Consider the following 26,170-nt stretch of genomic DNA (forward strand, 5'->3'; position numbering starts at 1 on the left):
AAAAAACAAAAACAAAAAAACAATGCAAAATACTGAACACGTATTCATGTGTGAATGAGGCCTAAATGAGGATGATGCAACAAACAGCTGGTGTCATCAGTGTCGTCCGAGTTTGTTACAATGTATCAGTCTAGGGGTAAGTCCACACGTAGCGTAAATACTGCGGATTTGAACAGATCTCATTCACACACATGAGCGCAGATGTTGCTCATAGCGGATTCCGCTGCAAAAAAAAAAACGCAACTCAGAGAAAAAAAAAGGCCATACTTACCCAGATCTCTCTGCTGCTGCGTCCAGCCCGGCCTCCGGGGACATCGTTACATCCCATATGACTCCTGCAGCCAATCACAGGCTGCAACGGTTACATGGGATGAAACGTCGTCCCAGAAAGGAGGGCTGCAGGATGTCCGAGGGACGTGTCGCCACCGCTACGGGTAAGTATAGACTTTTTTTTTACGTGCGGTTTTCCACTGTGGCCGACAAACTGCACCACATTTTGGAATTCCAGAATTCCCGGCGGCATCCAGGGCGAATACCATGGGTATTTTTACGCAGCGTATCCGCCCTGTGTGAACGTAGCCTACATGAGACATCAGCAGCACAAATCTGTCAGTTTGCCACAATGTATCAGTGCAGGTAAAATGTATCGGTCTGGAGCCCATTCATAGGCAGGTCCCTGCTGCTCCTCTGTATTCTGGATGGATCAGATTCTTCTGTGCTGTTACTTTGGTTTATTCATCATGTCAGAAATGAAGCAGAATGCCCCCGTGTTCAGCGGGTCATGACAGGACGCCGGGCGCGGAGCTGCAGGCGTCGTTAACGTGAAGTGTACTTGGATTTATCACGGACGTCTCATTGTGTCGGTATATGAGCTACTTAAGACCGAATGTTGCTGGTGATGAGCGGTGGAAGACGACGACTTGTCCTAGAACCGCATTGTACTCGTGCCTGAACCTTATGGAGCGCGCAAACACGAACATACCCGTGAAAGGAGGGCCCCGCACCGGTGACCCCCATACCCTTACCTACGGCTGTGACCCTGCACAGTCCCCCTCCCCCTCCATAATCTGAGCAACATTGGCAAAATAAATAAAACTAAGGCACCATGCACATGACCGTAATTAAGGGCGCGGACAGCCGGACGCATTTCCGAGCCTTGCTCCCATTATAAATTATGGGACCACGGTCCGTAAAATAAAAAAGGACATGTCCTATTATTTTCAGAAAGTTTCTACGGCACGGACACCTTCCCGTAAATATATGCCATAGAAATGAATGGGTTCGTAGTTACGGTTCATAATTACGGATGAAAAATACGGTCGTGTGCATGGGGCCTAGGAGGCAGACTGACCTTTTGGGCAGTCAGACAGCGCCAAAGACCCTCCTTATACCCCATGAAGAACACAGATCCCAAAAGTGGACCCTCGCCCAAAGCTTTTTTTTTTTAATGGATGCTGACGTCACTCGGTGTGACATCACAGAGCCGGTGGTGGTGACATCACTAATCACAGCCTGGAGCCCAAGACAATCTCAGTCCAATACAATAGACTGAGCTCAGCATCGACGTGATGACATCACAGCTTTCGGTGTATACAGTAATTACGCACAGCCGGGGTTTATACACTTTCTTGGATTTTACCTTTTGATGTTTTTCCTCCATCCTCCTCACCCCTGAAGGACACGTTCTGGTTCTTTCATTGCTACTTTTATTCGTGGCGCCGGATTCCAGTTCGCTGTTGGATTTAGTGGATTTCGCGGTTGGTGCGTATGTCGGCGGAGTCATCTGGCTGGGTATGAAGACGTTGTTATAGGTGATTCCGGGGGGTTCCGGCTGGGTCTGGGCACCAATCAGAGACAACCTCAATGCAAAAATAAAAAAAAGTGTCATTATGATAATCGCTTTATTGTATCCAATCATCACCTGACGTATGTGACCAATTACTGGATCCGTTCTCCACGGTGACTCTGATAGGGTCATGTAAACCGTGATAAGAAGGGAGACACCCGGGGGGTAAATATGGGGGTGGCAATTTCAACCAGGACCTGGTGCATGATGGGGATTAATAGCCGTTCGACCACATATGAGGGGACACCAGTATTATAGACGGCACCGGTTTTGTATGAGGACCCCGGAGCTTGGAGACCCCATGGTAGGAAATAGCGGAGATTTATTGGGACCCAACGTGCTGATGATAAAGGGGTTTTCCTGTTTTATGTTAAAAAAAAAAAAAGTTAAAGGGGGTTGTCCAGAATTAACAGCATATGTCGGTTTTCTTCCAGAATGGGCCCCACACCTGTCCGTGGTTGTGTCTGGTATTGCACCTGAACTCCATTACAGTGAATGCTGCGGTGCTGATTTTGGAAGAAAGAAGCCATGACTGACCCTGGACAACCCGTCAGGCCTTATTCACACACTAAAGTAAAAACGGCTGAAAATACGGAGCGGTTTTAAAGGGAAAGCCTCTGATTTTCAGCCATTTTTTATGCAACAATATGCTCAAAACTGCTCAAGAAGTGACATGCACTTTTTTACGGGGCGTTTTTTTCCCCGTGGGAACGAAATACCGGTTTTCCCATTGAAATCAACGGGCAGATGTTTGGAGGCGGTTCAGCCCCCGTATTTTTAACCATTTTTTTGTGGCGTTTACGGCCCGAAAAACGGCTGAAAACAGGCCGTGTGAACATACCCTCAAAGATTTATTTACTTATAATGAAAAGTTCTGCAACTTTCATACATGCTTTGTGTTTCAATTCCTCACCATTTTCAAGACATCTGCTTGCTGTCAGTGAATAAAGAGAGAGAAAAAACCCTACTATCTACATCCAGTGGTAAAAATCTTGTCTTGTTTATGTAGAAATAACACAGGTGCTGGGCTTGTTACAGTGTAACAGAACGTTCTCTTGTAATGAGCCGTGCACTAATGTCTGCTGGATATTAGCACGTTTCCATTCACTGACAGCAATGAAGAGATTTTTAAAATAGTGAGGAACTGAAACACAAATGGGGAGATTTCCTAAAACTAGAGCATGACGTGGATGATCTCGTGCCCACCCCCCTCAGATCCTGCACGAGACAGAACACCGTGTATCCGCAGTAATACGTGACGTTTCTCCTCACCTGGGGCACTTATACTTCTCCATTGGGTCTTGTGCTCCCCCCATGGTCTCCACAATATGACGGCCGTGTCTCATATCTGGGGGTCCGATATTCTGGTAATACGACTCTTCATTATGGATCTGGAGATGTTCTTGTGAAGAATAGGGACCAACCAAACTTTTCAGAAAATCCCTATATCTATCCTGATAAGAAGCGATGGTCATATATTCGTAGCCGTACTCCCCGGAGAAGTCCGCCATCTTGTCCCATTGTAAAGCATTGGTGTCGGATGAAGCACCCGCCAGGTTTAAGGCTGATCCGGATTCTTTTATGGCTTCCGGTAATTTCGCTTCTTTGCTCGGATGCGTCGCGTCCCCCACGGGCTGCACATCCGACCTCCCATCGCTCTAGAAAAAATTCAATGAATTATATTAAAATCAGGTTACAAAAAACCCTAAATCAATACAAATAGTAAAGTGTCTTCTAAGTGATAATTACTGCGGCGGACGCTACAACTACGGTCGGGTTCGTGGACAGGCGCGGCGCGGTTTCTGGATGAAAGCCGCCATGTTTCTCTAATCCTGGACAACCATATGCATTAGATTAGAGTCGGCCGATGAGCGGTTAGTGATTTCTTACAATAAACAATAGTCCTATCATGCTTTATTCAGCTACTTCTGAGTGATCTTGATGCTGGTGACGATCACTTAGGTCCCCCATCACGGTGCCCATTGTGGTTCTCACCCAGTTCTCCATAACTGCAGATTTATGTGCGGTCCGTAGCCTAGGAGGCCATTGTGGGGGTCACCCATCACTTGTTACCCACGTAGGGGACTAAAATAACGCAGAAAGAGCCAAACAAAATATCAAAAGTCACGAGGACGACTAAAACTTCCAGGTAAATGTTTCATTCTAGAGAAAAATGCTCTCATGTTTTCTGGACTCCGGTGGAGCTTGATATTTAAGAAGAGGGTCAACTAATGATGACCTGGGGTCCCACCCAAAGTTAAAGAGGTTGTGCAGAATTAGAAACACATTCTTCCAAAAACAGCGCCACACTTGTCTATTGGTTGTGCCTGGTATTGCATCTCAGCTCCATTGAAGTGAATAGGGTGGAGATACAAGACCACATCCAACCTGTGGCCCTGATTTGGTAGGAAAGCAGTTCCTGTTCACGTTCTTCTAATCCTGGAGAACCTTTTATGGCCTTGTTCACACAGTGCAGATTCGCTGCAAACTTTGCATGTGTTTTTGAAGTCAAAACCAGAATTGGATCCAGGTGATCAGACCTATCAGACCTATCTTTATATATTTCTTCTGTTTCGGTTCCGTTTCCAGTTTAAAAAAAAATACATGCAAAATCTGCAGCAATTCTGCACTGTGTGAACACGGCCTAAAGGCTTTGCAGGTGTGTCGGGAATCTTGCCACATTTCCAGCGTATCCGCAGCACTTTTTGATGAACTTTCCTCTGGGATCACCCCCACCAGTCCCATCACTGGTGATCAGGTTGTGGCCTCCAGACAATTAGCAGCTATTATACATTCAGCGGTTCCCGGCCTGAGCAATCTATGTGACCCGAAATGCAAAAACACCCCCTCCCCTCCCACCCTGGTCGGTCCTATTGTCCCCCCTGAGCTTGTGTGGTTTGGGAAGACACATTGTATCAGTAGAGATGTGGTTTGCGGGGCACATGATACATACTTCTGCATTAGCGCTTTGAATAGAGGAGCGGGACACAACCTCTGCTTGCCTGTTTGTGAACTGTTCTATTAATACCAATCAAATTGAGAAAATGATCAAATGAAATTGCATTTTGAGCATCATAAGCTGTGTAATGTCTATTCTGTTAAATTGAGGCCCATAATTGCTTCTCTACAGAAAAGGTACAACAAAGAGCGCAATCATGTCGTGTCATTATCCCAGACTAGGAAACGGCCTCAGGAGCCGGGACATCAAAGACTTGTTCTTCTCGAATTGCATTTGGCTACTATTGTAGCAGCGCAGACAATCTGGATGAGGTGTTTATACCGAGCCGAGCCGCAGTGCACATACAGTCTGAGTGCCTCGGTCTAGGGCCATTAAAAAATGGTACATTATGTTCCTGCCTTTGAAGTGATGTTGTAGGTAGGAAAGCAACTGGCAAGGAGCGCGGAGAGTGAGATTGCTCGTCTACTTGTCGTTCTGTCTCTCAAAGAAACATAAGGTTCTTAGACAATAGGAAAACACTAAAAAGTTCATATTATGGAGAGTATCAGGAGCCCGAAAAAACAAACCCACAAATGCACTTGGCGGGGTGAAGGAAACAATTATGCTTTGGCGGAATTCGGGCTCTCTGGAAATTTGGCACAAATTTGGAAGATGAATGTCGGGAGTGGATTCATTAAGCTGCGTCGGCTTTGTAGGGGATTTATTACGTCGTTTGTAAGGGACTTGTGGGATATTTGCACCGTGGCAGGCGATGTAGACGCTTGTGCGTCTTTGGTGCTCAGTAATCGGCATTTACGGGGTTATTACTAGAAAATCTGGTAAATGCGGGAAAACTAGAAAAGTGACAACCGCAGGCAGAAATGGGTTCAGAGCGGTTGTCACTTCCCTTCCCCCGCATTGTACAAAGTTCTCCTCGCTCAGGTGGAAGCTGAGCGCTCACACGGGAACTTCTGCCGCTTCGTTTTAGAGATTGGTGGCGGTCTCAGTGCTCGGACCCCGACCAATCAAAACTTCTGACATGTCAGAAGTTTGTTGGACATTTAGTTCTCCTTTAAATGCCCCGCTCTACTGCAATGCATCATGGTCCTGATTCTTTCAAGGTTTTATATCCTACTATATTAAAGGGGCACCATAATAAGTCACAATATATAGCCTACAGCAGAGGTCAGCAACTTTCAGCACAGCAGCTGCTGTAAAACTACAATTCCCAGCATGCCCTGACAGCCTTTGGCTAGACTATTAAAGCCTTTGGCAAGTCAAAGCATGCTGGGAGCTATAGTCACAGCTGGAGGGCCGGAGGTTGCTGACTCCTGGTCTACAGTGATTGAATGCCATTTCCTCATCAGTCCTAGTATTCAGAAGGGTAATGTCTGGTCTGTAGTGCTGCGTGAGCCAAGATAAGCAAGCACTGACAATGGACACTGTAGATAGATGACAGAAGAGTCAGGGGGCATGGTTCTCTGGGGAGGGCTGGTCATGTCAGACCCCATCTTCAGGTACAGGTAAATTGCTGTGAATGCTGTGCGTGTTCACACAGCCTATTTTCAGCCGTTTTTCGGGCCTTAAACGGCCGAAAAATTGGCCAAAAAATCGGAAGCAGAATGCCTCCAAACACCTGCCCATTCTGTTCCGACGGAGCGTTTTTTGCTGCGTTTTATTACGCGTAAAAAAACGTCCGTGAAAAAGTGCAGAACACTTCTTTGGATGTTTTTGGAGCCGTTTTCCATAGACTATTGAAAAAAGCTCCAAAAACGGCCGTAAAAAAACGCTGCGAAAATCGCGGGTGGCACAAAAAACTTCTGAAAATCAGGAGCTGTTTTCTCTTGAATACAGCTCCGCATTTTGAGACGTTTTTGACTCTGCGTGCGAACATAGCCTTAAGCTGTGTTCACACTGAGTTTTTTGCAGGAGGAAAATACTGCCTTAAAATTCCGTTTGGGATTTTGAGGGAGATTTTGTCCTTCCTGCACGCCGTTTGCCGCGAATTTCGCTGTGTTTTTCGCCCGCAGCCATTGAGTGCTACGGGCAAAAAACTCAGCAAAATACGCTCTCTCTGCCTTCCATTGATGTCAATGGGAGGTCAGAGGCGTAAACGCGCGAAGATAGAGCATGTCCCTTCTATCTCCTGCGAGGCGGTTTTACTGCTCGCGGGAGAAAACCGCCCCCGCATCCCATTGAAATCAATGGGAGGCATATTCAACCGTTTTTTGACGAGTTTTGCGGAGCGGTTTCCACTCCAAAAAGCTTGTCAAAATACTTTGTGTGAACAGGGCCTTACAGTGTCAGCATTTTATATGTTGGTGTCGGGCAGCTCGCTGCAGCAACCAGTCCCAGATTCCTCAAGTCTTTAGCTGAAGGCCAATTCAACACTTGGCAATACTCAAATCTCCCCTTCTCTTTCTCTCGCTGCCAGAACAATCTGATCTTTGTAGAAGTTTGTGAGGAGGTCGTTCAATTCTCATTATTCATTTAGGAAAAGTTGCATGAAGGTGCACACAACCATTCACCGACAGAACGAGGACCACTGCCAGTCCTGGGGGTCTTACCTGTCCACATTGACTTTCGTCTATTTTCTTTTTGTGTAAGTGAAGGTAAGAGTGGGGTTTCGGTTTGCGCACCCCCAAAGTGACCTTGTTCTTTTCTATAATGTCCTGTTTCGATGCCTCCTGCGCTGTGACCTTCTTCTTATCCGCCGTGTCCCGGGGGGCTCCAGGTCTTCTCGTCCGGCCACTTTCTTCAGGTTTTCTTGTAGCTGAGATCTTCTTGGAGGACACATTAGTGAGAGGCCTCCAGAACGGGTGACCGTCCGCGCTCCTCCTGTCCTCTGCGGGGTCCGGGGTCGTTTCATCAGGTGAACGTTGCTCCGAGTCACTAGAGGTCACGTCTAGAGATTCCTCCTCATCCAGGTCAGACGTGTGGAGCAGGTTTTGGTGCTTCCTCCAGTCAGGGTCGTATCTTAATTCAGAATAGGATGTGCGGATATCTTGTGGCCTAAAGGGAATGTCATAAAGAGATTAGACCGAAGTGATCCAAATATTTCTGGAATTTTATTCTCGAGTAAACTTATAAATACTTAAAGGGAACCTGTAGCCAAAACCAATATGAGAATGTGTATAATATCCTAAGAAAGATTGAATCTGATCACTGGGGCCCCAGAGTAACAATCGAGGAGCCAGAAGACGTGAGCCCGCTCCTTATTGGCCACTTAGAGTCAGGACGCCTCCTGTTTCTTAAGGGTCAATGCACACGATGCTGATTACGTGCGGTTTTGCGTGCGTCAAATCCTAGTCGTAATACAGTACGAGCATAGTCAACGAGATTTCAGGGACTCTCATGTACACGCTGCAGTATTTTTCAGGACAGAAAGTGATCCACGGTGCGTTTTTTAGGGTATGCGCACACGTAGTGTTTTCGGCCCGTAAACGGCCCAAAAAATGGCTGAAAAATCGGAAGAAAACGCCTACAAACAACTGCCCATTGATTTCAATGGGAAACACGGCGTTCTGTTCCGACGGGGCGTCTTTTACACGGCCGTTTTTCAAAACGGCAGCGTAAAAAAAACCAGTGAAAAAAAGTGCATGTCGCTTCTTGAGCTGTTTTTGAAACCGTTTTTCATTGACTCTATAGAAAAACCGCTCCAAAAACGGACGTAAAAAAACAGCGAAAAATGCGAGCGGCTTAAAAAAAAACGTCTGGAGCTGAATCTGCAACATGTGCGCATAGCTTTAGAGCGTCTTAGGCTTCGTTCACATCTGCGCCAGGGTCCTGTTCCGTCTGAACGGAGCCCTGACTGACACAAACAGAAACCAAAGGTCATTGATTTCAATAGTGACGGATCCGGTGCCAATGGTTTCCGTTTGTCTCAGTTGTGCACCGGACTCGTCGTTTTGCCGGAATCAATAGCGTAGTCGGAGCCCCTGCACAACTGAGACAAACGGAAACCATTGGCACCGGATCCGTCACTATTGAAATCAATGACCTTTTGGTTTCCGTTTGTGTCACTCAGGGCTCCGTTCAGACGGAACAGGACCCTGGCGCAGATGTGAACGAAGCCTTATGTGACTCTTCTTGGGTCTGTTGACTGGCTCGCTCATAGGGTTAAGGGGCAATATGTAATAAGCAATAAATGGGGCTCCCTTTATATATTGATTAGATTTAGCAGCACAGAGTATTTCAGAGTAGGTGTGCTAATATTGTGGGAGGCCATAATTGGAGAATTACACATGGGAAAGCAGGGTCTCCAGCAGCACAGAGTATTTCAGGAGATGAGTGTGCTGATCTTGTGGGAGGTCGCAGACAGCGAGTTACATATAGGAGGAGCAGGGTCTCATGTCACCTTAAGGGCTTATTCAGACGAACGTGTAAAGCCTGTGCCGCTGCGTAAAACTCACGACATGTCCGTTCTTTGGCCGTTTTTCGCGCATCACGCACCCATTGAAGTCAATGGGTGTGTGAAAATCACGCGCAGCACACGGAATCACTTCCGTGGGACAAGAGTGATTCGCGCAACAGCAGTAAAAACTATGAATGAAAACAGAAAAGCACCAGGTGCAAACAGAGTGCCAAATCACGCAGCCGCGCATCATATGGTGATGACACACGGAGCTGTTAAGTACCTTTTGTGCGCGCAAAACGCAGCGTTTTTTGCAAGCGCAAAAAGCCCACGCTCGTGTGAATCCGGCCTAATACAGAGGCTATGATATTTAATGTCGCCCCCATTGTGCGAAATGTTTATGAATTTTTCAGCTGTAAAGTTGCTGGAAAATAAAGTTATAAAATATGAGAATGCGGCGGTGAGAATGCGGCGGTGAGAATGCCGTGGTGAGAATGGTTCGTGGTAGTGAGAATGCTGTGGTGAGAATGCGGCAGTGAGAATGCGGCGGTGCGAATGCGGTGCTGAGAATGGTTCGTGGTAGTGAGAATGCGGCAGTGAGAATGCGGTAATGAGAATGCTGTGATGAGAGTGCGGTGATGAGAGTGCGGTGGTGAGAATGGTTCGTGGTAGTGAGAATGCTGTGGTGAGAATGCGGCGGTGAGAATGCGGCGGTGATGAGAATGCGGTGGTGAGAATGCGGTGGTGAGAATGCGGCGGTGAGAATGCGGCGGTGAGAATGCCGTGGTGAGAATGGTTCGTGGTAGTGAGAATGCTGTGGTGAGAATGCTGTGGTGAGAATGCGGCAGTGAGAATGCGGCAGTGCGAATGCGGTGCTGAGAATGGTTCGTGGTAGTGAGAATGCGGCAGTGAGAATGCGGTGATGAGAGTGCGGTGGTGAGAATGGTTCGTGGTAGTGAGAATGCTGTGGTGAGAATGCGGCGGTGAGAATGCGGTGGTGAGAATGGTTCGTGGTAGTGAGAATGCGGCAGTGAGAATGCGGTAATGAGAATGCTGTGATGAGAGTGCGGTGATGAGAGTGCGGTGGTGAGAATGGTTTGTGGTAGTGAGAATGCTGTGGTGAGAATGCGGCGGTGAGAATGCGGCGGTGAGAATGCGGTGGTGAGAATGGTTCGTGGTAGTGAGAATGCGGCAGTGAGAATGCGGTAATGAGAATGCTGTGATGAGAGTGTGGTTATGAGAGTGCGGTGGTGAGAATGGTTCGTGGTAGTGAGAATGCTGTGGTGAGAATGCTGTGGTGAGAATGCTGTGGTGAGAATGCGGCGGTGAGAATGGTTCGTGGTAATGAGAATGCCGTAATGAGAATGGTTCGTGGTAGTGAGAATGCTGTGGTGAGAATGCGGCGGTGAGAATGCGGCGGTGATGAGAATGCGGTGGTGAGAATGCGGCGGTGATGAGAATGCGGCGATGAGAATGCGGTGATGAGAATGCGGTGATGAGAGTGCGGTGATGAGAATGCGGCGGTGAGAATGGTTTGTGGCTCATGGTGTCGGCTGCGTCTCACTTGCTAATTGTCCGCGGTTGTAATGTGAGTGCTTTAATCTCGTCTGCAGCTCCGGCCATTAAGGGAAATGATTGTCTAATTAAAGGTAAGAAATGGTTTTAATGCCACGTGAGTGATATTGAATTTCTGCGCCTCAAACTGTTCCAGTCAGAATTCCCTTCTTTCTTAATAATCTTATAGATTTTACGCTTTTCTTCCCGCGCGCTCCGTGCCGTATAGAGTGTCACAGATAAATGATCAGAATTGAGTTCTCGTGTCGCACTGTGATTATTATTCATTAGCTGATAAGCCGCGGCCGCCATGAAGCTGATAAAATGTCGCTACACCCGACCGTACACAGGCCGTTCTGCGCCATTACCGATATGAATAATTTATTACATATTTTGTAGTGTTCTGCAGCATTGTAAAATGAAAAGTTCTTTACAGTTCTAATAGACTGTGTGATTCAATTCCTCGCCATTTTCAAGATCTCTCCTTCCAATCAGTGAATGGAAACCTTCTTTACATCCAGAGGCTGAAAACCTGTCCTGACCTAATACTTCTTAGGTAATGTTCACACAGTGCAGATTTGCTGCAGAATTTACTTGCATTTTTTAAGTCAAAACCAGAATTGGATGAAGGAAAGCAGTATATATAGTTTATATATTTCTTCTGTTCAGGTTCTGTTCCTGGTTTTGGCTTGAAAAATACTGGCAAAATCTGCAGCAAATCTGCACTGTGTGAACAAGGCCTTACGATTGTACCCAGGCTAGACAATCCTCTGTGAGGTAAGCGGCCCGGGCTCCAGACTGATACATTGTGGAAACCTGGATAGGATCTGGAACAGGACAGAAGAGATATATGTTCCGCTGCCGTGTTATCCTCATAGAGGATTGTCTAGACTGGATACCGGAGCAGAAAGACCACACAGAAAAGAGTGGGAGCTTCTATGTAAGTGTACGGGGTCTGTAGTAGTTTATGGGGTCCGCAGTCTCTATTTAGGGATCTATATTCGTTTAGGGAGTCCGGTCTGGGGGTCTTTATTTAGGGGTCTGGTCTGGCGTCTGGATTAGTTTAGGGGGTCAGGTCTCGGGGTTTGTGTTCAGGGGTCTGGTCCGGGGTCTTTATTTAGGGTGTTTTGGGGTCTGGTCTGCAGTCTATATTAGTTTAGAGGTCAGGTCTGAAGGTCTGTGTTTAGGGGTTTGGTCTGGGGTCTGTGTTTAGGGGTTTGGTCTGGGGTCTGTGTTTAGGGGTTTGGTCTGGGGTCTGTATTTAGGGGTTTGGTCTTGGGTCTGTATTTATTTAGGGTGTTTTGTTCTGGGGTCTGTGTTTTGGGGAGTCTGGTCTGGGGACTGTAATAGTTTAGGAGTTCTGGGGTCTGTACGTATTGGTCAGAGTTAATGTATCGGTCTGTCTGAATTTGCTTGGGGGTCTTGTCTGCGGTCTGGAATAACTTAGGGGTCTGAATTTTTGTGTTGCTATAGAGGCCGGGGATGGCTGCAGAAGCAGGAGAAGTCGCCATGGTGGTCTCTGTCAGATGAAAAAGAAAAGAGAACGACTCTCATCAGAGAAGACGTCTTCTGTGAGTCACTTATAGAGGAGCTGTCACCTCTCATGTCTGTTATATTCCACCTAAAGATTTTGTGCAGTCCAGGACTAAGAGACAAATGCGTGCAACCATTCCCTTGTCAGGAGGTCGTGTCCCTACACAGTGCGATACTGTCAGCGATGGTTGGAGACTGTCAGTATGTAGGGACACAGCCCTTTGACAAGAGGAATCATAAAACACCCATAATTACACCGGCGGTGGAAAAGAGGTGCCTACGTTTGGGGGACAGCCCAGGGCCTGTTCTGAATTTCTTGATGTTTCTGAGCATTGGGACCCCCGGGGCTTCAAGCTCCACCTCCTGTAGTCGGGTACTCCGAAATAGACGGTAAGTCTCCTTTAAGTGTTATATTAAAATGATACATATGTTTCAATATTACGAATGCTTAGCCACGCCTCTATTTTAGGATTACCATTGGGGGCGCTATCCATTGATAAGTACAGCTCACATTTCAGGCGTCGTATTTCCTCACATATTTGCCCCATTTTCCGTCGTAGACTCATTGGTGATACATTTCGTTACAGTGTTCACATGTCGCAGCAATAGATTAATTGCAGATTTGGGATTGTGACGCTGTGAATGTCTATGTGTTACTGTGATGGAGCCGGGGGAGAGGGGAGGATTTACAGATGGCGTCTCGGGAGCATCTGCCGCTCGTCCACAAGAATCATTTTCAAGGGCCGCAGTAAATGGATGTAAACACTTGCAGGGCCGCGCTGCCAGATGCTCCTGGGGCGGAAATCAGACCTTTCTTTGCCAAACCATTGAAGAATCCTATTAAAACATTGAGTGACATTGAATCCGGTGTGTTTGGCATGAGATGGGCCGTGTTTATGGGGTCGCTGTCATTTGCCCCTCGTTATTAGTTCTCTATGCGCTGAATTCATCCAACGTGTTCTGGACAGGAGGGAAGTGACTGATGACATAGAATACGCAGGTGATTGGTGTCGCTGGATAATAACACGGGTGACCGGAGGCGCGGGCGTGGGTGCAGCTTATACACGGAGAGTTTATATACGGCTTCCTGCTAAGATTTATACAACTCCCTCAAATGAAAGAAAAATGTCACAGACGGCGCTGGGGCGGGCGCTGTCCTGTGGGGGGGGTAATGTCATGTGATTGGTGGCGGGCGCTGTCCTGTGGGGGGGTAATGTCATGTGATTGGTGGCGAGCGCTGTCCTGTGGGGGGGGTAATGTCATGTGATTGGTGGCGGGCGCTGTCCTGTGGGGGGGGGTAATGTCATGTGATTGGTGGCGGGCGCTGTCCTGTGGGGGGGGTAATGTCATGTGATTGGTGGCGGGCGCTGTCCTGTGGGGGGAGTAATGTCATGTGATTGGTGGCGGGCGCTGTCCTGTGGGGGGGGTAATGTCATGTGATTGGTGGTGGGCACTGTCCTGTGGGGGGGGTAATGTCATGTGATTGGTGGCGGGCGCTGTCCTGTGGGGGGGGTAATGTCATGTGATTGGTGGCGAGCGCTGTCCTGTGGGGGGGGTAATGTCATGTGATTGGTGGCGGGCGCTGTCCTGTGGGGGGGGGGTAATGTCATGTGATTGGTGGTGGGCGCTGTCCTGTGGGGGGGGGTAATGTCATGTGATTGGTGGCGGGCGCTGTCCTGTGGGGGGGGGGTAATGTCATGTGATTGGTGGTGGGCACTGTCCTGTGGGGGGGGGTAATGTCATGTGATTGGTGGCGGGCGCTGTCCTGTGGGGGGGGTAATGTCATGTGATTGGTGGTGGGCACTGTCCTGTGGGGGGGGTAATGTCATGTGATTGGTGGCGAGCGCTGTCCTGTGGGGGGGGGTAATGTCATGTGATTGGTGGCGGGCGCTGTCCTGTGGGGGGGGTAATGTCATGTGATTGGTGGCGGGCGCTGTCCTGTGGGGGGGGGTAATGTCATGTGATTGGTGGTGGGCACTGTCCTGTGGGGGGGGGTAATGTCATGTGATTGGTGACGGGCGCTGTCCTGTGGGGGGGGGTAATGTCATGTGATTGGTGGCGGGCGCTGTCCTGTGGGGGGGGGGGTAATGTCATGTGATTGGTGGTGGGCACTGTCCTGTGGGGGGGGGTAATGTCATGTGATTGGTGGCGGGCGCTGTCCTGTGGGGGGACTAATGTCATGTGATTGGTGGTGGGCACTGTCCTGTGGGGGGGGTAATGTCATGTGATTGGTGGTGGGCGCTGTCCTGTGGGGGGAGTAATGTCATGTGATTGGTGGCGGGCGCTCTCCTGTGGGGGGGGTAATGTCATGTGATTGGTGGCGGGCGCTGTCCTGTGGGGGGGGTAATGTCATGTGATTGGTGGTGGGCGCTGTCCTGTGGGGGGGGTAATGTCATGTGATTGGTGGCGGGCGCTGTCCTGTGGGGGGGGTAATGTCATGTGATTGGTGGTGGGCGCTGTCCTGTGGGGGGGGTAATGTCATGTGATTGGTGGCGGGCGCTGTCCTGTGGGGGGGTAATGTCATGTGATTGGTGGTGGGCACTGTCCTGTGGGGGGGGGTAATGTCATGTGATTGGTGGTGGGCGCTGTCCTGTGGGGGGGGGTAATGTCATGTGATTGGTGGTGGGCACTGTCCTGTGGGGGGGGGTAATGTCATGTGATTGGTGGCGGGCGCTGTCCTGTGGGGGGAGTAATGTCATGTGATTGGTGGTGGGCGCTGTCCTGTGGGGGGAGTAATGTCATGTGATTGGTGGTGGGCGCTGTCCTGTGGGGGGGGGTAATGTCATGTGATTGGTGGTGGGCACTGTCCTGTGGGGGGGGGGTAATGTCATGTGATTGGTGGCGGGCGCTGTCCTGTGGGGGGAGTAATGTCATGTGATTGGTGGTGGGCGCTGTCCTGTGGGGGGGTAATGTCATGTGATTGGTGGCGGGCACTGTCCTGTGGGGGGGGTAATGTCATGTGATTGGTGGCGGGCGCTGTCCTGTGGGGGGGGTAATGTCATGTGATTGGTGGCGGGCGCTGTCCTGTGGGGGGAGTAATATCATGTGGCGGGGGCATTATCCTGCAGTGCGGGGGGGTGTTATCCTGCAGTGTGGCGGGGGGCGTTATCCTGCAGTGTGGCGGGGGTGTTATCCTGCAGTGCGGGGCGGGGGCGTTATCCTGCAGTGTGGCGGGGGCGTTATCCTGCAGTGCGGGGGGACGTTATCCTGCAGTGTGGCGGGGGTGTTATCCTGCAGTGTGGCGGGGGGCGTTATCCTGCAGTGTGGCGGGGGCATTATCCTGCAGTGCGGGGGGGTGTTATCCTGCAGTGTGGCGGGGGCGTTATCCTGCAGTATGGCGGGGGTGTTATCCTGCAGTGTGGCGGGGGGCGTTATCCTGCAGTGTGGCGGGGGTGTTATCCTGCAGTGCGGGGCGGGGGCGTTATCCTGCAGTGTGGCGGGGGTGTTATCCTGCAGTGTGGCGGGGGGCGTTATCCTGCAGTGTGGCGGGGGCGTTATCCTGCAGTGTGGCGGGGGCGTTATCCTGCAGTGTGGCGGGGGGGGCGTTATCCTGCAGTGTGGCGGGGGGGCGTTATCCTGCAGTGTGGCGGGTGTGTTATCCTGCAGTGTGGCGGGTGTGTTATCCTGCAGTGTGGCGGGGGGGGCGTTATCCTGCAGTGTGGCGGGGGGGGGGCGTTATCCTGCAGTGTGGCGGGGGTGTTATCCTGCAGTGTGGCGGGGGCGTTATCCTGCAGTGTGGCGGGGGGGCGTTATCCTGCAGTGTGGCGGGGGCGTTATCCTGCAGTGTGGCGGGGGGCGTTATCCTGCAGTGTGGCGGGGGGGCGTTATCCTGCAGTGTGGCGGGGGGCGTTATCCTGCAGTGTGGCGGGGGGCGTTATCCTGCAGTGTGGCGGGGGGGCGTTATCCTGCAGTGTGGCGGGGGGGGGGCGTTATCCTGCAGTGTGGCGGGGGTGTTATCCTGCAGTGTGGCGGGGGGGCGTTATCCTGCAGTGTGGCGGGGGGGGCGTTATCCTGCAGTGTGGCGGGGGGCGTTATCATGCAGTGTGGCGGGGGCGTTATCCTGCAGTGTGGCGGGGGCTGTTATCCTGCAGTGCGGGGGGGTGTTATCCTGCAGTGTGGCGGGGGCGTTATCCTGCAGTGTGGCGGGGGCGTTATCCTGCAGTGTGGCGGGGGGGCGTTATCCTGCAGTGTGGCGGGGGTGTTATCCTGCAGTGCGGGGGGGTGTTATCCTGCAGTGTGGCGGGGGCTGTTATCCTGCAGTGCGGGGGGGCGTTATCCTGCAGTGTGGCGGGGGCATTATCCTGCAGTGTGGCGGGGGGCGTTATCCTGCAGTGTGGCGGGGGGCGTTATCCTGCAGTGTGGCGGGGGCGTTATCCTGCAGTGTGGCGGGGGGGGGGGCGTTATCCTGCAGTGTGGCGGGGGCGTTATCCTGCAGTGTGGCGGGGGGCGTTATCCTGCAGTGTGGGGGGGCGTTATCCTGCAGTGTGGCGGGGGCGTTATCCTGCAGTGTGGCGGGGGGGGGCGTTATCCTGCAGTGTGGCGGGGGCGTTATGCTGCAGTGTGGCGGGGGCGTTATCCTGCAGTGTGGCGGGGGCGTTATCCTGCAGTGTGGCGGGGGCGTTATCCTGCAGTGTGGCGGGGGGGCGTTATCCTGCAGTGTGGCGGGGGGGGGGCGTTATCCTGCAGTGTGGCGGGGGTGTTATCCTGCAGTGTGGCGGGGGTGTTATCCTGCAGTGCGGGGGGGTGTTATCCTGCAGTGTGGTGGGGGGCGTTATCCTGCAGTGTGGCGGGGGGCGTTATCCTGCAGTGTGGCGGGGGGCGTTATCCTGCAGTGTGGCGGGGGCTGTTATCCTGCAGTGCGGGGGGGCGTTATCCTGCAGTGTGGCGGGGGGCGTTATCCTGCAGTGTGGCGGGGGGCGTTATCCTGCAGTGTGGCGGGGGGCGTTATCCTGCAGTGTGGCGGGGGGCGTTATCCTGCAGTGTGGCGGGGGTGTTATCCTGCAGTGCGGGGGGGCGTTATCCTGCAGTGTGGCGGGGGCGTTATCCTGCAGTGTGGCGGGGGGGGGCGTTATCCTGCAGTGTGGCGGGGGTGTTATCCTGCAGTGTGGCGGGGGTGTTATCCTGCAGTGTGGCGGGGGCGTTATCCTGCAGTGTGGCGGGGGGGGCGTTATCCTGCAGTGTGGCGGGGGGGGGCGTTATCCTGCAGTGTGGCGGGGGTGTTATCCTGCAGTGTGGCGGGGGTGTTATCCTGCAGTGCGGGGGGGTGTTATCCTGCAGTGTGGTGGGGGGCGTTATCCTGCAGTGTGGCGGGGGGCGTTATCCTGCAGTGTGGCGGGGGCTGTTATCCTGCAGTGCGGGGGGGCGTTATCCTGCAGTGTGGCGGGGGGCGTTATCCTGCAGTGTGGCGGGGGGCGTTATCCTACAGTGTTGCGGGGGGGGGGGCGTTATCCTGCAGTGTGGCGGGGGGGGGCGTTATCCTGCAGTGTGGCGGGGGTGTTATCCTGCAGTGTGGCGGGGGTGTTATCCTGCAGTGTGGCGGGGGGGCGTTATCCTGCAGTGTGGCGGGGGGGCGTTATCCTGCAGTGTGGCGGGGGGGGGCATTATCCTGCAGTGCGGTGGGGGGGGCATTATCCTGCAGTGTGGCGGGGGGCGTTATCCTGCAGTGTGGCGGGGGGCGTTATCCTGCAGTGTGGCGGGGGGCATTATCCTGCAGTGTGGCGGGGGGCGTTATCCTGCAGTGTGGCGGGGGGCATTATCCTGCAGTGTGGCGGGGGGGGGGCGTTATCCTGCAGTGTGGCGGGGGGGGGCGTTATCCTGCAGTGTGGCGGGGGTGTTATGCTGCAGTGTGGCGGGGGGGCGTTATCCTGCAGTGTGGCGGGGGGGCGTTATCCTGCAGGGTGGCGGGGGGGCATTATCCTGCAGTGTGGCGGGGGGCGTTATCCTGCAGTGTGGCGGGGGGCATTATCCTGCAGTGTGGCGGGGGGGGGCGTTATCCTGCAGTGTGGCGGGGGGTGTTATGCTGCAGTGTGGCGGGGGGGCATTATCCTGCAGTGTGGCGGGGGGCGTTATCCTGCAGTGTGGCGGGGGGCATTATCCTGCAGTGTGGCGGCGGGGGGCGTTATCCTGCAGTGTGGCGGGGGGCGTTATCCTGCAGTGTGGCGGGGGGGCGTTATCCTGCAGGGTGGCGGGGGGGCATTATCCTGCAGGGTGGCGTGGGGCGTTATCCTGCTGACAGGGGGCACTGCCATTAGTAAATACCGCTGCCATAAAGGGGGATCATCACCCTGCCCCCGCCGGCTTGTCCTCTTCCCATAATGCACCCTGGTGCCATCTCTTCTCCAGGTAAGTGCTGCACCCGGCCGCCCACATGATGTAACGCGTGATTCATCAGACCAGGCGTCTTCTTCCATTACTCATTGCTCTAGTCCTAATGATCACGTGACCATTGTAGGCACTTTCGGCGGTGGACGGGGGTCAGCATGAGCGCTCTGACCGGTCTGCGGCTGCACAGCCCCATATACAGCGAGCTGCGATGCTCTGCGTGTTCTGACATCTTTCTATCATAGTCAGCAGTAACTTTATCAGTAATATGTGGAACAGTAGCTCTTCTGTGTGATCGGACCTTACGGGCTAGCCTCCCCCGCACATCAATGAGTCTTGTGCATCCATGACCCTGTCACCGGTTGTCTTTCCTTGAAGCACTTTTGGTCGGTACTAACAACAACACGACGGGGGACAGCCCACACGACCGGGGACAGCCCACACGACCGGGGACACGCCCACCAGACCGGGGACACGCCCACACGACCGGGGACACGCCACACGACCGGGGACAGCCCACACGACCGGGGACAGCCCACGCGACCGGGGACACGCCCACCAGACCGGGGACACGCCCGCACGACCGGGGACACGCCCACACGACCGGGGACAGCCCACACGACCGGGGACACGCCCACCAGACCGGGGACAGCCCACACGACCGGGGACAGCCCACACGACCGGCCGTTCTAGGGATGACCCAAACATTCACACATCATAAATTGGCGCTGGTCGCAGTCGCTCAGATCTTTACACTTCTCCATTGTTCCTGCTATGAACATCAACTTCCAGAACAGACTGATCACCTGCTGCAGAATATCTCCCCTCCTTGTCAGGTGTCATTGTAACCAGATCATCGGTGTTGGGCTCTGTTCACACGCTTAACAAAAAACGGCTGTAAATACGGAGCTTCAAGGGGAAACAGCCACTGATTTTCAGCCGTTTTTTAATTAACTCGCGTTCTTTGCGGCGTTTTTTTACAGCCATTTTTGTAGCTGTTTTTCTACAGTCAATGAAAAATGGCTCTAAAAACGGCTCAAGAAGTGACCTGCGCTTCTTTTCACGAGGCCGCGTAAAAAACGCTCCTTGGGAACGGAGCACCATTTTTCCCATTGAAATCAACGGCGCAGATGTTCGGAGGCGTTCAGCCCCCAAATTTGTTGCCATTTTTCGTCCTGAAAAACAGCTCTAAATAGCCCGTGTGAACATCCCCTTATTCACTTCACCTGGCAGAGGTATTATGTTATGTCTGAGGGTGTATATTCGGGTTTGCTGGGTTCGCACTGTTCTGGTACATTTATCCTGTTGCGCTGAGTAAAGAAATGCACCTTCCGGTTTGCGCTTCCACGGCTCCGGGTTCCCTCATTTTTATGCACGTTTAATAGCCTGTAAATTGGGAACAATTGTCTATTTAAATTATTAGGAGGCGGCGGCGCGGCAATAATTAGCGGTCCCGTCTTTACTTAACAGCCGGGTTTACTAATCACCAAATTGAATGATCTCTTCAGTATTCATCACTGCCCTCTGCAATCTACTGTGGAGGGCGCTAATTGCTCTCCATATGTTCCGCATTTACTCCCTTCTATTTACAACCTGTAGATTAGGCGGTTTCTGCAGAAAACTGTTTTGTTTCGCAACCATTAAAATAAAGGGCATTGAACGCTCCGCAGTGAAGCTCCGCCCATAAATCACGCGTTACAAAGGAACAATCGCCTCTTTATGTTGGGCGAGCGGTCGGCTCGGTGGGTATTCCGCGCTGCAGAAGGATAAAAACCGTCCAGAATTACATGTAAAATATGTTCTAAAAATAGCTCCATAGAGACGGCCTTTATTATGGTAATAAGTCGCTGACGATGGGGGAAAGTGGCGCCACTTGATGTTCTCCCAGCTAGAAATGGTCGGATAGATCCAGTTTATCGTTGTTTTATATGGAAACATTTTAATGTATGAAAATATTAATGACCAAAGATGAGGGAAAAATGCCAAAAAATAAAACTTTTGTGATACGCAAATTAAATTTCAATATGGCCGCCATTGAGATTCTTATATATAAACTGGCGATTCAGTAGATTGGGAAAGTTTTTGGGTTTTTTCAGAAATATTTTCTGCAGATTATCACATCACTGACTCCTTACGAAATCTGCAGATTATTGCTCGTTTCTATCATTTGACAGATACATACTGATCTATTCTGCAGATTATTAAATTTCCGACCAATCACAAGATATGTTGCCCCTCTGGGGGCATAATGGAAAACACTAGGTGGGAAGCACTAGGAGGGCCATGTTACTAGGTAGGGGGCGCTAAGAGGGTCCTTTTACTAGGTGGGTGCCGCAGGGGGCACTTTTATTAAATAGAGGGCACTAAGGGGGTGTTATTACTGTAATGGGCACATTATTGTCTGGGGAACTATCTATTTGACACTATGTGATGATAGTATGGCGGTATTATTCAGTAACAGTATGGGGGTATTATTCAGTCACTATGTGGTCGAGGATCGCACACCAAGTGTCTCCGCACGGAGGGAAGGACGAGGATCGCGCACCAAGTGTCTCCGCACGGAGGGAAGGACGAGGATCACACACCAAGTGTCTCCGCACGGAGGGAAGGACGAGGATCGCGCACCAAGTGTCTCCGCACGGAGGGAAGGACGAGGATCACACACCAAGTGTCTCCGCACGGAGGGAAGGACGAGGATCGCGCACCAAGTGTCTCCGCACGGAGGGAAGGACGAGGATCACACACCAAGTGTCTCCGCACGGAGGGAAGGACGAGGATCGCGCACCAAGTGTCTCCGCACGGAGGGAAGGACGAGGATCACACACCAAGTGTCTCCGCACGGAGGGAAGGACGAGGATCGCGCACCAAGTGTCTCCGTATGGAGGGAAGGACGAGGATCGTGCACCAAGTGTCTCCGCACGGAGGGAAGGACGAGGATCACACACCAAGTGTCTCCGCACGGAGGGAAGGACGAGGATCGCGCACCAAGTGTCTCCGTATGGAGGGAAGGACGAGGATCACACACCAAGTGTCTCCGCACGGAGGGAAGGACGAGGATCGCGCACCAAGTGTCTCCGCACGGAGGGAAGAACGAGGATCACGCATGAAGTGTCTCTGCATGGAGGGAAGGAAGAGGATCGCGCACCAAGTGTCTCCGCACGGAGGGAAGGACGAGGATCGCGCACCAAGTGTCTCCGTATGGAGGGAAGGACGAGGATCGCGCACCAAGTGTCTCCGCACGGAGGGAAGGATGAGGATCGCGCACCAAGTGTCTCCGTATGGAGGGAAGGACGAGGATCGCGCACCAAGAGTCTCCGCATGGAGGGAAGGACGAGGATCGCGCACCAAGTGTCTCCGCATGGAGGGAAGGACGAGGATCGCGCACCAAGTGTCTCCGTATGGAGGGAAGGACGAGGATCACACACCAAGTGTCTCCGCACGGAGGGAAGGACGAGGATCGCGCACCAAGTGTCTCCGCATGGAGGGAAGGACGAGGATCGCGCACCAAGTGTCTCCGCACGGAGGGAAGGACGAGGATCACACACCAAGTGTCTCCGCACGGAGGGAAGGACGAGGATCGCGCACCAAGTGTCTCCGCACGGAGGGAAGGACGAGGATCGCGCACCAAGTGTCTCCGCACGGAGGGAAGGACGAGGATCACACACCAAGTGTCTCCGCACGGAGGGAAGGACGAGGATCGCGCACCAAGTGTCTCCGTATGGAGGGAAGGACGAGGATCGCGCACCAAGTGTCTCCGCACGGAGGGAAGGACGAGGATCACACACCAAGTGTCTCCGAACGGAGGGAAGGACGAGGATCGCGCACCAAGTGTCTCCGTATGGAGGGAAGGACGAGGATCACACACCAAGTGTCTCCGCACGGAGGGAAGGACGAGGATCGCGCACCAAGTGTCTCCGCACGGAGGGAAGAACGAGGATCACGCATGAAGTGTCTCTGCATGGAGGGAAGGACGAGGATCGCGCACCAAGTGTCTCCGCACGGAGGGAAGGACGAGAATCGCGCACCAAGTGTCTCCGCACGGAGGGAAGGACGAGGATCGCGCACCAAGTGTCTCCGCACGGAGGGAAGGACGAGGATCGCGCACCAAGTGTCTCCGCACGGAGGGAAGAACGAGGATCACGCATGAAGTGTCTCTGCATGGAGGGAAGGAAGAGGATCGCGCACCAAGTGTCTCCGCACGGAGGGAAGGACGAGGATCGCGCACCAAGTGTCTCCGTATGGAGGGAAGGACGAGGATCGCGCACCAAGTGTCTCCGCACGGAGGGAAGGATGAGGATCGCGCACCAAGTGTCTCCGTATGGAGGGAAGGACGAGGATCACACACCAAGTGTCTCCGCATGGAGGGAAGGACGAGGATCGCGCACCAAGTGTCTCCGTATGGAGGGAAGGACGAGGATCGCGCACCAAGTGTCTCCGCATGGAGGGAAGGACGAGGATCACACACCAAGTGTCTCCGCACGGAGGGAAGGACGAGGATCGCGCACCAAGTGTCTCCGCACGGAGGGAAGAACGAGGATCACACACCAAGTGTCTCCGCACGGAGGGAAGAACGAGGATCACGCATGAAGTGTCTCTGCATGGAGGGAAGGAAGAGGATCGCGCACCAAGTGTCTCCGCACGGAGGGAAGGACGAGGATCGCGCACCAAGTGTCTCCGTATGGAGGGAAGGACGAGGATCGCGCACCAAGTGTCTCCGCACGGAGGGAAGGATGAGGATCGCGCACCAAGTGTCTCCGTATGGAGGGAAGGACGAGGATCACACACCAAGTGTCTCCGCATGGAGGGAAGGACGAGGATCGCGCACCAAGTGTCTCCGTATGGAGGGAAGGACGAGGATCGCGCACCAAGTGTCTCCGCATGGAGGGAAGGACGAGGATCACACACCAAGTGTCTCCGCACGGAGGGAAGGACGAGGATCGCGCACCAAGTGTCTCCGCACGGAGGGAAGAACGAGGATCACACACCAAGTGTCTCCGCACGGAGGGAAGGACGAGGATCGCGCACCAAGTGTCTCCGCACGGAGGGAAGAACGAGGATCACGCATGAAGTGTCTCTGCATGGAGGGAAGGAAGAGGATCGCGCACCAAGTGTCTCCGCACGGAGGGAAGGACGAGGATCGCGCACCAAGTGTCTCCGTATGGAGGGAAGGACGAGGATCGCGCACCAAGTGTCTCCGCACGGAGGGAAGGATGAGGATCGCGCACCAAGTGTCTCCGTATGGAGGGAAGGACGAGGATCACACACCAAGTGTCTCCGTATGGAGGGAAGGATGAGGATCACACACCAAGTGTCTCCGTATGGAGGGAAGGACGAGGATCGCGCACCAGGTGTCTCCGCACGGAGGGAAGGATGAGGATCGCGCACCAAGTGTCTCCGTATGGAGGGAAGGACGAGGATCACACACCAAGTGTCTCCGTATGGAGGGAAGGACGAGGATCGCGCCCCAAGTGTCTCCGCATGGAGGGAAGGACGAGGATCACACACCAAGTGTCTCCGCACGGAGGGAAGGACGAGGATCGCGCACCAAGTGTCTCCGCACGGAGGGAAGAACGAGGATCACACACCAAGTGTCTCCGCACGGAGGGAAGGACGAGGATCGCGCACCAAGTGTCTCCGCACGGAGGGAAGAACGAGGATCACGCATGAAGTGTCTCTGCATGGAGGGAAGGACGAGGATCGCGCACCAAGTGTCTCCGCACGGAGGGAAGGACGAGGATCGCGCACCAAGTGTCTCCGCATGGAGGGAAGGACGAGGATCGCGCACCAAGTGTCTCTTCCATTTGCTATTTTAATACCTGGCAGCCGCATCGCTTAGTCCAGAATATGTCATTAATGTCCTCTGTAAGGCTTTTGATGGATTATGTAATAGCTCCGCAGGTAGAGAAAATGGACTTGTAAGTGATCATTGCGAGCCGAGCGTCCTGCCGATATTTTTATTATCCTTTTCCATTAGTTTTCATGAGAGCAATGCTGCCCTGCGGGGGTCTTTCAGGCCGCGTCTTTTATAGGGGTCTATTCAACACTTCCATAGTGCAGGGATTTCAGCTCCGAGGACGCAAAATCTATTATGCGCGAAGCCATTGGGCCGGGGGAATATTTATTTATCTCTTCCGCTTATGGACTTCTTGTCTCATGTTTATTGCACTCAAATTCTAAAGAAATGTCTCCCGGTCAGATCTACGTGATGCCCTGAAGCCCAGATCATTACTGACCTCTCGTAGGATCTGCAGAGCATTTCTCCACTCCACCTACATCCAACAGGTGCATATAGCTATATACTGCAGATTATTACATTACTGACCACGAAAAGTGTCTGCAGAGCATTTCGCCTCTCTATCTACATGTGCACATTGCTATATACTGCAGATTATTACATTACTGACCTCACTAAGTGCCTGCAGAGCATTTCTCCTCTCCGCCTACAATCAACAGGTGCATATAACTATATTCTGCAGATTATTACACTACTGCCCTCACTAAGGATCTGCAGAGTATTTCTCCTCTCTACCTACATTTAACATGTGCACATTGCTATATTCTGCAGAATATTACATTACTGACCTCACTAAGGACCTGCAGAACATTGCTCCACTCACATCCAACTGGTTCATATTGCTTTATTCTGCAGATTATTACATTACTGACCTCAATTAGGATCTGCAAAACTTTGCTCCCCTCCCCCCCTTATCTAACAGGTGCATATGGCTATCTTCTGCAGATTATTACACTACTGACCTCACTTAGGAGCTGCAGAGCATCACTCCAATCCATCTACATTCAACAGGTGCATATTATATTATACAGACTAATAAATGAGTGACCTCTCTAGAGATCTGCAGAACATTGCTCTGTTTCCTCCTGACAGATCCGCATTGATATATTGTGCAGGTTACAGCATTACCTCCTTCTCTAGAGACCTGCGGCACATCACTCTGCGTTATCTCAGTGTGATTTAAATATTAAAAACGAAAAGCGCTAGAGACTTGGGGCAAGAAGCCATGGGGGGGGGGCAGTGTGACCCCCCCCCCCCCCCAAGCAATGGGGAATTGGTGGCTAGTGGGGGCTAGGGAGGTTTTGGAGCTGTAGGGGTCTTTTGTCTTGTGATCTGTGTCGGGCCAGGTGTAAAAGGTGAGCGGGGTTATGGGTATAAAGAAGGGCCAGGTGAGGGGATCGCCAGACCAGTTTTGACATGACGTTCCCTCATCCCCTGGTGAGTAAATTAGGGGGTAATGTCTGGTGGATTTCGTTTTTTTTCTTGTGTGATTTGATGGCCAATTTTTAAAGTTGTGAAGCAGAATCTCGACACTTCACCTAACAATAGTGTCATATTTGATGGGCTCTCGGCGGGCTTGGCATTTGGCTGGGCAACCACCGGTGGACATGGGGGTGCGTCTGGTTCTTATAAGGGCCGGGTGGACCCAATACCAGTTGGTGCTGGCGTGGTCCATCTGGCGAGTTTTTAGTGCTGGGTTCCCCAAAATGAATGTTTTTCTACTGTACATATTAAATTTCGCCAACACTTTGTGATGGGAGGAGGGTAGCGGGGGCGCTCAGGATAGCGGGGGCGCTCAGGATAGCGGGGGCGCTCAGGATAGCGGGGGCG

The 26,170-nt window shown here is 52.4% G+C and overlaps 1 protein-coding gene across 3 annotated transcripts in view; it reads right to left on the minus strand.

Annotated features, from left to right (window-relative positions):
• Positions 1-26,170, minus strand: part of JHY (junctional cadherin complex regulator) — a 53,872-nt gene that overhangs the window by 25,997 nt on the left and 1,705 nt on the right. For all 3 annotated transcript variants that reach the window (XR_012850924.1, XR_012850925.1, XM_075840620.1), the window contains exons 3-5: positions 7,352-7,796; positions 3,119-3,504; positions 1,640-1,859 (exon numbers count right to left, since the gene is read on the minus strand). Coding sequence is in view for 1 of the 3 variants with exons in the window: in XM_075840620.1 (XP_075696735.1) it covers positions 1,640-1,859; positions 3,119-3,504; positions 7,352-7,796 (1,051 nt within the window). In the remaining 2 variants the exon portion in view is untranslated. The remainder of the gene's footprint in view (positions 1-1,639; positions 1,860-3,118; positions 3,505-7,351; positions 7,797-26,170) is intronic.

This window comes from Rhinoderma darwinii, chromosome 10 (genome assembly GCF_050947455.1).
Source record: "Rhinoderma darwinii isolate aRhiDar2 chromosome 10, aRhiDar2.hap1, whole genome shotgun sequence".
Taxonomy (NCBI): domain Eukaryota; kingdom Metazoa; phylum Chordata; class Amphibia; order Anura; family Rhinodermatidae; genus Rhinoderma; species Rhinoderma darwinii.